This window comes from Gigantopelta aegis, chromosome 5 (genome assembly GCF_016097555.1).
Source record: "Gigantopelta aegis isolate Gae_Host chromosome 5, Gae_host_genome, whole genome shotgun sequence".
In the NCBI taxonomy this organism is placed as follows: domain Eukaryota; kingdom Metazoa; phylum Mollusca; class Gastropoda; order Neomphalida; family Peltospiridae; genus Gigantopelta; species Gigantopelta aegis.
Genome location: NC_054703.1, coordinates 34,553,225 through 34,565,142, shown reverse-complemented (window position 1 = coordinate 34,565,142; position 11,918 = coordinate 34,553,225). Strand labels below are relative to the sequence as shown.

General features: G+C 40.5%; 1 protein-coding gene across 1 annotated transcript; it reads right to left on the bottom strand.

Annotated features, from left to right (window-relative positions):
- Nucleotides 1-508: 508 nt before the first annotated feature.
- On the bottom strand, nt 509-9,800 carry LOC121373825 (coadhesin-like). Its single transcript, XM_041500603.1, has 7 exons — nt 9,722-9,800; nt 9,320-9,396; nt 7,893-8,075; nt 6,089-6,313; nt 4,578-4,793; nt 2,662-2,767; nt 509-1,231 (listed from the first exon to the last, which is right to left on the bottom strand). The coding sequence occupies exons 2-7, from the start codon at nt 9,369-9,371 to the stop codon at nt 1,105-1,107; spliced, it is 909 nt and encodes a 302-aa protein (XP_041356537.1). The 5' UTR covers nt 9,372-9,396; nt 9,722-9,800; the 3' UTR covers nt 509-1,104.
- Nucleotides 9,801-11,918: the final 2,118 nt, after the last annotated feature.

Sequence of the window (11,918 nt, the reverse complement as noted above, 5' to 3'; positions counted from 1 at the left end):
AATATATATGTATGTAACAGTCAACCTCGACATACAATATATAAACATTCATACATCAATACATACACACATACAGTGTGTTGCCCCTCACCTCCCATAAACTCCTTTCTACGCCAGTGGGTCAGACTTGAGATTGTCGGACGATTGATGCGCGGACGGTTTGGGATCGATCCCCGTCATTGTGCCCAATGAGCTATTTCTCCCTCCAGTGCACCACAACTGGTACATCAAAATCCGTTGTATGTGCTATCGTGTCTACGGTATGGTGTATATAAAAGATCCCTTACTGCTAATCGAAAAGAGTAGCCCATGAAGTGGCAACAGCGGGTTTCCTCTCTCAATATCTGTGTGGTCCTTAACCATATGTTTGACGCGATATAACCGTAAATAAAATGTGTTGAGTGCGTCTTTAAATAAACCATTTCCTTCCTTATCGTAATTACGTTTTTCATTATAAAAATTGTTCTTCGAAGTATATTAATTGTATTATAAAAAGGTACAAACACTGTTTAGATGCATCGTTTACTACCGCTAGTATGACCCATAACTGGAGAGCTGCACGCTTTCAAAACACAGATTAATTTTGGAAAATTACACACACGCTAACTTCGGTCTAGCGTACCCAAATTTCAGCTACGAAACTGAGATTATCCAATCTGGGTAGAGAATAATCAGATACGAAACTGAGGACATCAAATATGGTGTGCCGAAATTTCAACTACGAAATTGCGGCTATCAAATCTAGTGTAGACAGTATTCAACTACGAAATTGGCCATCCAATCTAGCGTAAAAAAAAAAAAAATTCAGCTACGAAATTCCAGCCATCCAATCTAGCTTGGATGAATATTTCAGTTAAGAAACTGCGACCATCCAATCTGGCATAGAAAATGTTCATGTACGAAACTGCGGGTATCCAATCTGGCATAGAAAATGTTCACGTACGAAACTGCGGGCATCCAATCTGGTATAGAAAATGTTCACGTACGAAACTGCGACTATCCAATATGGCATAGAAACTGTTCATCTACGAATTCGAAAGAGCGGCAATTAAATCTAAAGTTCAACTTCGGCTACGAAACTGCGGCCATCCAGTTATCCGTACTCTATTGGTCAGTGAATTGCCACTCGTTGCCTTGGTGCTGCAGTGGAATTAATTCAGGGCTTCCGAATCTGATTCTACGTTTTCTCTCCCTCATTTTCTCCATCCTCCTAATGTGACGTAGTTCGTGCCTGTTGAACGAATACGTAATACATGTTATATAATTTTATATACATACTAGTACATACGTAGATACACGCATACCTACCACATGCCGCGCGCAAGCACACACACACACACACACACGCATATCGCACACACACGCATATCGCACACACACGTACACACATCACATCACATGAACGGGCATTTAACGATAGATAACTGCGATAATGATTCTACGAAGGAAGGACTGGCGATATTACCCATGTATATTATTCTATAAAGGGAGGACTGGCGATACAACTCGGACAAATGATTATATGAAGGGAGGATTGGCGATATTACTTCAGTAGGCCTACTATATTCTGCGAAGGAAGGACTGGCTATATTACTCCAATACATTATTCTATGGAAATAGGACTGGCTATATTACCACAATATATTATTCTATGGAGGGAGGACTGGCGATATTACTCCAATATATTATTCTTTGAAGGGGCGATATTACTCTAATATATTATTCTTTGAAGGGAGGACTGGCTATATTACTCCAATATATTATTATTTGAAGGGAGGCCTGGCTATATTACTCCAATATATTATTCTATGGAAATAGGACTGGCTATATTACCACAATATATTATTCTATGGAGGGAGGACAGGCGATATTACTCCATTATATTATTCTTTGAAGGGGCGATATTACTCTAATATATTATTCTTTGAAGGGAGGACTGGCTATATTACTCCAATATATTATTCTTTGAAGGGAGGACTGGCTATATTACTCCAATATATTATTCTTTGAAGGGAGGCCTGGCTATATTACTCTAATATATTATTCTTTGAAGGGAGGCCTGGCTATATTACTCCAATATATTATTCTACGAAGGGAGGACTGGCGATATTACTCCAATATATTATTCTACGAAGGGAGGCCTGGCAATAATACTCCACTATAGTATTCTACGAAGGGAGGACTGGCTATATTACTCCAATATATTATTCTACGAAGGAAGGCCTGGCGATATTACTCCACTATAGTATTCTACGAAGGGAGGACTGGCTATATTACTCCAATATATTATTCTACGAAGGGAGGGCTGGCTATATTACTCCAATATATTATTCTACGAAGGGAGGGCTGGCTATATTACTCCAATATATTATTCTACGAAGGGAGGCCTGGCAATAATACTCCACTATAGTATTCTACGAAGGGAGGACTGGCTATATTACTCCAATATATTATTCTACGAAGGGAGCACTGGCTATATTACTCCAATATATTATTCGTTGAAGGGAGGACTGGCTATATTGCTCCAATATATTATTCTTTGAAGGGAGGACTGGCTATATTGCTCCAATATATTATTCTTTGAAGGGAGGACTGGCTATATTGCTCCAATATATTATTCTTTGAAGGGAGGACTGGCGATATTACACAGGTAAGTCTCACTTGTGGTTGATGAAGATCATGCACAGTGCTGTGAAGACGAGGCTGAGGATACTCCCCGCTACCACCAGTGTGATGAAGACCGGACCGCCGATTTGGACAAGATTTCCTGCTGACACCAATTAACGTATTTCAAGAGACATAGCCCAATTTCACGAAACATCGTAAGCCTAGTTTTGCACGTAAACGTAAATCTACGACTAAACCACAATTCTCATTACTATTATAGTGCAACAAATATATATAATTAAAAGTACACGTATTTAATTTTCTTTTGTTCTTAAAATGCTCCATCTTCTGTAGTGATGTAAATGTCTTAGTGAAGTAGATGCCAAGCACGTGTAAATGTATGCCTGGTATAACTGCTAGTCGCAGACGTAAACTTACGATGTTTTGTGAAACAGGCCCTTGATACCGTCGACGGTTTTTTTCTACATAAATTACCGGCCTCGGTGGCGTCGTGCCAGGTCATCGGTCTACAAGCTGGTAGGTACTGGGTTCGGATCCCAGTCGAGGCATGGGATTTTTAATCCAGATACCGACTCCAAACCCTGAGTGAGTGCTCCGCAAGGCTCAGTGGGTAGGTGTAAACCACTTGCACCGACCAGTGATCCATAATTGGTTCAACAAAGGCCATGGTTTGTGCTATCCTGCCTGTGGGAAGCGCAAATAAAAGATCCCTTGCTGCCAATCGGAAGAGTAGCCCATGTAGTGGCGACAGCGGGTTTCCTCTCAAAATCTGTGTGGTCCTTAACCATATGTCTGACGCCATATAACCGTAAATAAAATGTGTTGGGTGCGTCGTTAAATAAAACACTTCTTTCTTTTTTCTACATAAAGCCAACGTCACACGTTACGAGTGCGTCGTACGATAATGGCCGATTGCATAGCAACCAATGAAATCGTAATGTTGTACTTAATTTTTGCATTTACCGTAGTTTGACACCCAATAGCCGATGTATTTTTCGTGCTGAGATGTCGTTAAACATTCATTCATTCATAATGTTGACTTATCGTAATAGGCTATTCTCGTACGATACACTCAGCCTTACGGCAAACGTTTTTGTTTATCATGTTTGTGTGTGTAGCATACTGTAGTAGCAGAGACGTGATCAAGAAAGGACCGGCCTCGGTGACGTCGTGGTTAGGTCATCGGTCTACAGGCTGGTAGGTACTGGGTTCGAATCCCAGTCGAGGCATGGGATTTTTAATCCAGATACCCTGGGTGAGTGCTACGCAAGGCTCAATGGGTAGGCGTAAACCACCTGCACCGACCAGTGATCCATAACTGGTTCAACAAAGGCCATGGTTTGTGCTATCCTGCCTGTGGGAAGCGCAAATAAAAGATCCCTTGCTGCTAATAGGAAAGAGTAGCCCATGTGTCTGACGCCATATAACCGTAAATAAAATGTGTCGAGTGCGTCGTTAAATAAAACATTTTTTTATTTTTTTATTTTAATTCGTCCGTCAGAATTTTAACTCGCATTTGGCGAGCGGGCGAGTACTTTCTGCACCGCTGTAATATTATATGGTTGTATATAATGGTGAATTATTCACTGATTCATGTATAGCCATTGTTGAGCTTGTATTCCATTAAGGTTCAAGAACACTAACCGATCCTCTGAGCGATCTTAGCGCTAAGATCACCTTAAGTGCATAAAATAGTTATGCCCTTAAGCTGAACTTAAGCGCTAAGATCGATTTTTGGGACGGGGCTCAGGTTAGACAGTCCAGACAGCTGAGGGGTGTGTGTGTGTGTGTGTGTGTGTGTGTGTGTGTGTGTGTGTGTGTGTGTGTGTGTGTGTGTGTGTGTGTGTGTGTGTGTGTGTGTCCAGGACAGCGTACTTGAAACTTAACTGGATATAAGTACAACAATAGCTATAAATGAATCAATTAATGAATTACGCCAATGTACATACCTACGGAAAATATACGTGCGTATATGGTGGATGAATTCTCCGGACAATTTCCGCCTGTACACTTCCGGTCCATGACGTATCGGGACACCCCGGAGCACGTGACTCCGCCTCGTTGTGGCGGCGGGTTGGTGCAGTTACGTGTTCCGTTCTCCAACCGGTAGCAGTTCGATAAACACAAACCAACGGTGACAGTCCACGGCGACCACCCACCATCCACTGAAATAAAGATAAAAAGGGATTGTTAAATCTGCACAAACCAACGGTGACAGTCCATGGCGACCACCCACCATCCACTGAATTAAAGATTGAAAAGGATTGTTAAATCCGCACAAACCAATTGTGATATCTTGTGGTGACTGCAATAAACAATATCATTGTTAAATCATCCCAAACCAATTGTAACATAACATGGCGACCACTCACCATCCACTGAAATAAATATACAAAGGGATTCTTAAATCGGCACAAGTCAATTGTAATAGGTTGTGGTGACTACATACCATCCACTAAAATAAACAAAACCATCGCTAAATCTGACCAAACTAATTGTAATATGCTATGATGACCACCCCCTATCCATTGAAATAAAGATAGAAAGGAATGTTAAATCTGCACAAACCAATTGTGATATTCACTAAAATAAACAAAGAGATTGTTAAATCCACACAAACCAATTGTAATATAACATGATGACCATCCACTGAAATAAATGATAAATATGCACAAACCAACAGTGATATCATGTCGTGACCACCCACCATCCATTGTTGATCGACAAATATATTTCATTGCATGTAATGTATACATACAAACGATTTGGGCACACGTTATCCAACCTCTCCTAATTACAAACATTAAATTGTACAATAATGGCTACTTTGGGATTGTTAGATGACCACATACCAGGTTGTAATTTCCTATGATGACCTCACACTGTTCAATAATATAAAGAAAGGTAATCGGAAATCCATCCTGGCCAATAAAAATATTCATTTTTTTTAAATTTTCATTTCAACTTATTTTCGTGCTTATATCTAATTAAGATTCAAGCACGCTGTCCTGGGCACACACCTCAGCTATATGGGATGTCTGTCCAGGACAGTGGGTTAGTTGTTAGTGGTTAGTGAGAGAGAAGAGGGTGTAGTGGCCTTACACCTACCCATTAAGTCATTAAAACTGGCTCTGGGTGGCCTTAGGTCCGATGGCTTAACTACCGGAGGCCGGTCATTAACAATAACCATAATATAATTAATAATAATAATAATAATAATCATAACAATGAAATATTATAAATAATAATAATATATATTAATTATTATTAATAATAACAATAATGACATTTTATAAATAATATTTTAACGAAAATAATCAAAATTAAATTTAAGGAAAGAGTTCGACCAGTACTCCTTTATATCAGAGGCTCTAAAGACTAAACCTAACCCTATACCTAAAACTACCCTAACCATTGAAAGGGGGTACGGGTCGAACTCATGCCCAGCCAGCCCGTTTACCTGGGCAGTCGGGCGCTTCACAAGACTCAGTAGTGATTTCAGTGGAATTTCCGACGCACTTCCGGCCGCCATTTTTAGGTACGGGATTATTACAGAATCGTGTCCTGGTGATGGTGACGGTCCCCAGTTTGTTACTGCAACTGGCGTTACACGTCCCCTCAACGGTGGTCGTCCAAACACTCCAACCGCCATCCACTGGGTCTGATGACGAAGAAACAAACCTAGCTAAAAGGAATAAAAAGAACAAACAAGTTCAATAACAGTATTCAATAATCAGTCAGTCGACCGACCGACCGACCGACCGACCGACCGTCCGACCAGTCAACCAACCAATCAATCGATCGATCGACCGTCCGACCAGTCAACCAACCAATCAATCAATCCATCCGTCCATTTCATTTCAACTTATTTTCGTGCTATTATCCAATTAAGGTTCAAGCACGCTGTTCTGGGCACACACCTCAGCTATCTGGGCTGTCTGTCCAGGAGAGTGGATTAGTTGTTAGTTCATTAGTGGATAGTGAGAGAGAAGAGGGTGTAGTGGCCTTACACCTACCCATTGAGCACTTAAGAACTTGCTCTTGGTTGGAGCCGGTACCGGGCTGCGAACCCTGTACCTACCAGTCTGTAGTCCGATGGCCTAACCACGACACCACCGAGGCTGATACCAACCAACCAACCAACCAATCATCAATCAATCAATCAATCAATCAATCAATCAGTCCATCAATCCATCAATCAATCAGTCCATCCATCCATCCAGAACACGTTTCACCAATGCCGCATCTAGGCTCTTGTGTGTGTGTGGGGGGGGGGGGGGGGGGGGGTCGGGATGGGGTGCAGATGAATTCTTGGAACGAACGAGCATGGCATTCGAAGGCACGAGACTCTAGAGAATCTTGAGGCTCCGATGTATCATTTTGTAGCCATTTTTCAGGGAGGTTGCATAATTAAAACATCAATATCAATAACCAGTAAATTGTCATGTTATTTGTATTTAAAGTTAACGGATTGGTCACAAATAAGAACACATATAGATTATTTCCTTTTCTTGCCTTTCAACTTCCTCATCTTTCTCTCTTCGGCTTTCTTTTTCGACGGTTTGGTGGTAATTTTCAACAGGTGCGCTCAGATTAACAAATGCTGGCTTATACGACGAGAATTGAGTTGTAAGAGCGCTCTGACTAGCAACTGGACAGGCGTAGAAGTCGCGACCAACCAAAGTTGGCCAACTTTCTGCTGGCAGTTGGTAGTCTGGGCCTAGCATTAAAGACCTTGACAAACCAATGCACGGGGCACGTTAAATTAATACTTCTCTTTATGTGCATGGCGAATTGCTTCCCTCTACTTACCAAATTTAAAATACTGGGGATATTGTTTAAGGTTGTCGTTGAAGATTTATTTTGTTAATAATGATGCAGTTACTTCAATCGGGATTTAGTGAGTACGGTAGGTTATACATTTGCTTTGTGTGTCCATTTGTTGCACCATTTCGGTTGAGAAACGGTTGAAACATGGTTCCACAAGTTTTGAAAACAGGCTATATATAGGGTATGTAACGAGATCCGGACTACTGACAAATATCTTCTCTTTTTTTAAACTTAAATTCGTAAAATAAATGACTATCATTCTGACTTATAACGACTCATCATTTCCAGTGGTGTCAAGTCCCACGCATTCGGCGTGAGACTCACGCATCTGAACATCGTGTCACGCTCTCACACCGGTACATAATTTTCTCACACAACTTGAGAGCTCTGCACTTCCATTATTAGGACATTTACGAACACAAATGGTATTTTACCATCTCTACACGCTTCCCACTTGCAGTTCTCTATGATGGTGCGGGTGTTACTTCCGGTACAGTTGGTTGTTCCGCCGGAAGCTGCGCTGTTTCTACATTGCCTTGACGACGTCACAGTTCGCACACAGGAGGAGGAACATAAACCGACGTTCTGTGTCGTCCACGTTGACCACTGGGAGTTCACTGGAAGAGAAAAAGAAAGGAATGTTTACGAGAGAGAGAGAGAGAGAGAGAGAGAGAGAGAGAGAGAGAGAGAGAGAGAGAGAGAGAGAGAGAGAGAGAGAGAGAGAGAGAGAGAGACGGAAAGGGAGTGACAGAGAGAGAGCGTCCCTCGCTGTTGCTGAATATGGGGATGTTTCACAATGACCGAAAATTGAACTCTTGTCGCACAACAACAACACAAAATTAAAAATTAAAGCCCAAAATCAGATTAGTGTATATTAGAGTAAAAGATGCTTGGCTGTTTGGATCATATTCTCAATAAAAATATGTGTGCCTACGTTTCGTGGATGGATAGACAAAAGTGGATCTAGGGGTAGCGGCACGCCGAGATGCATGAATGAATGAATGAATGAATGATGAATGAATGAATGAATGAATGAATGAATGAATGAATGAATGAATGAATGATGGATGGGTGGATGGGTGGATGGGTGGATGAATGAAGGAATGAAGGAATGAATGAATGAATGAAGGAATGAATGAATGAATGAATGAATGAATGAATGAATGAATGAACGAACGAATGAACGGACGGACGGACGGACGGACGGACGGATGGAAAAACTGGACAGACACATAGAAAGAAAAGTAAGAAAAGAAGAAAAACGCATAGAAAGAAAACAGGAAAGAGGAAACAGAAATGAAAGTATGAAGGAAAAAGAAAGTAAGACTGAAAAAGAAATAAAAGAAACAAAGACAGAAGAGAAAAATGAAGGCAAGAAGAAAGAAAGACAGCAACACGAGAAAAGAAAGAAGAATGAAAACAGAAAGGAAGAAAAAGGAATGGAAGTAAAAGAAGAAAGACAAAAAAGAAAGAAAGACAGACAAAGATATTGTAGCAGCACGAGAAAAGAAATCAAGAAAGAATGAACACAGCAAGTAAGAAAGAGGAGTGGAAGTAAAAGAAACAAAGGCGAAAAGAAAGAAGAAAGATAGACAAAGATATTGTAGCGGAAGGCGGATGATCGGTTTGAGGCAGCGTGTCGGTCTCGGGGGTGATCGATTTAGATTTAGACATGTCTATGTGTGTGTGTGTGTGTGTATGTGTGTGTGTATGTGTGTGTGTATGTGTGTGTGTGTGTGTGTCTGTGTGTGTGTGTGTGTGTGTGTGTGTGTGTGTGTGTGTGTGTGTTTTTAATCACGCGTTTTGGTTTCATTAATAACATTTATGCCACGAACTAAAATGACTAATCATATGTACAAACCACAGAGTATGAGAAGTCCCAGAATGGTGAAGAGGCCTCGAATAAACATCATGTATGACGTTTTAAAATAAACACACCTGAAACGAAGTGAAATAGTGAATATATAAAATGTTTGTTTATAAGTATACTTATGCTACTACTACTACTACTACTACTACTACTACTACTACTACTACTACTACTACTACTACTACTACTACTACTACTACTACTTATTATTATTATTATTGTTATTATAGTAACTTAGTAGTAGTAGTAGTAGTAATAGTAGTAGTAGTAGTAGTAGTAGTAGTAGTAGTAGTAGTAGTAGTAGCATTATCTTCATAATCATCACTATTTTCTGCCCTTCCCCTACTTATTTTTGGATAGACCATAGCGTGAAGATGATGGATAAAGACTTACCTAGTATTGAACTCTCATCCCTGAAAACAACGAAGTTTGTTTACATTACAATGCCAAATGACGTCATACAATTAGGAACGCGTCATGGTTGCCAATGACGTTAAAACAAGTAGCACTCGGAGATTGTTTTTCTTTCAAAGGAGATCAAACTGTAATGATATCGGGGTCGGACGCAGACGGTAGATATTTTCAGGAAGGAAGGAATGCTTTATTTAACGACGCCACCCAACATAATTATTACTATTATATGGCGTAGCAGAGGCGGATGCAGGGGTGGGGAAGGGGGGGACAATGGGGACGCGCCCCAAAAAACATTTTTCAAGTGCCCTCAAAATGTTCAAGTGTCCTTTTTGTTTGTCAGCTGCATGAAGTTAAGTTGTGCGTGCATGCGCAAGCTTGCAAATGTGTGTCAGTGTTACGGAGTCTCAGTGGGGTTCACCACATTGTCTAACGCGAGTAATGAGACTTAAATTTGCGTGATCAAAGTTGCATAGTGATAAGCTATAGATTTTCAAAATTACAACTCTACCGGCCACGGTGTATCGGGTTTTTTAATATATAAGGCCCCTAACTGCTCTACCTAAACAGATCCGCCCCTAGAATAGTGCCCTTTAATGTTATAATTTCCAAGTGCTCCTTTGTATCGTTTTTATGTATAACTGCCCTACCTAGACCGAGTCGTCCCTAAAATAGTGCATTTCAAAGTTTTAATTTACATGTGCTTACAAGTGTCCCTTTGCATCGGAATGTTTGGGTGGAGGTTTTTGTGGGGGTTTTTGGTTTTTATTTAAAAACAATTGGGGGGGGGGGGGGGGGGGGGGGGTGTTTTTTTTTTTTTTTTTTTTAGTGATTGAGATCTAAGACTAATGAGTTTGAACTTTTCTAAATAATAAAAAAATTTGAGTTACAAAACTGCAAAAGAGAAAGTGAATCACTGTCTGAAAATGGGTGATTTTGCTATTAAGATGCCAAGGTGGGGGAGAGGGTGACCACATTCTTGGGTTATAATACTATGCAAAATAATGCTTAAAATAATTTTTAAATTATTGTTTAAAAATGGCTAATTTTGCGATTCAGATGCCAAGAAAAGGCGTTTAAAGCCACTGAGTTTAACAAATTTCCCCCGGACCCCCCCCCCCCCCCCATGACATGCTCAACAACGACCCTGATCATTAGCCCACCACACAAATGCTCCGACGGACCTGAAAGCTGATATAATAATCAGTATTAATGCAGCTAGCGCTATAGAAAACTGCAGCTAGTCATTTAGTGTACACTTTCGTTCGTACACTGTGATATATACACAAACGGATTCATATTAACTGCAAATATTAAAACTTTTATTAAGATGCCCTTTTAAGGAGTAAATGTGCCCCTTTTTTCTTGGTCCCAACCTAAAAATATGTCCTGGATCCGCCCATGCGTAGGGCATATAGTTTAGAAACACAAATAATTAGAGAGGAAACCCGCTGCCGCCACGAAATGGGCTATTTCCGATTAGCAAGAAGGGATCTTTCATATGCACCATCCCATAGACAGTATAGTACATACCACGGCCTTTGAATATACCAGTCGTAGAACGAGAAATAGCCCAATGGGCCCATCCTGACTGCTTATGGTATTCCAAAGTACACTATACGCGGTTCGTAATAGGAAGTGAAATATGACCTGCTTATGGTATTCCAAAGTGCACTATACACGGTTCGTAATAGGAAGTGAAATATGACCTGCTTATGGTATTCCAAAGTGCACTATACACGGTTCGTAATAGGAAGTGAAATATGACCTGCTTATGGTATTCCAAAGTGCACTATACACGGTTCGTAATAGGAAGTGAAATATGACCTGCTTATGGTATTCCAAAGTGCACTATACACGGTTCGTAATAGGAAGTGAAATATGACCTGCTTATGGTATTCCAAAGTGCACTATACACGGTTCGTAATAGGAAGTGAAATATGACCTGCTTATGGTATTCCAAAGTGCACTATACACGGTTCGTAATAGGAAGTGAAATATGACCTGCTTATGGTATTCCAAAGTGCACTATACACGGTTCGTAATAGGAAGTGAAATATGACCTGCTTATGGTATTCCAAAGTGCACTATACACGGTTCGTAATAGGAAGTGAAATATGACCTGCTTATGGTATTCCAAAGTGCACTATACACGGTTCGTAATAGGAAGTGAAATATG

Bases quoted from the DNA above. Each gene is read 5' to 3' on its own strand.
- LOC121373825 (XM_041500603.1), bottom strand. From the start codon at position 9,371: ATGATGTTTATTCGAGGCCTCTTCACCATTCTGGGACTTCTCATACTC. The intron at 4,794-6,088 runs GTAAACGGGCTG...TCTTTATTTCAG, and splicing joins TGAAGCGCCCGACTGCCCAG to TGGATGGTGGGTGGTCGCCG. The intron at 2,768-4,577 runs GTATGTACATTG...TGGTGTCAGCAG, and splicing joins CGCACGTATATTTTCCGTAG to GAAATCTTGTCCAAATCGGC.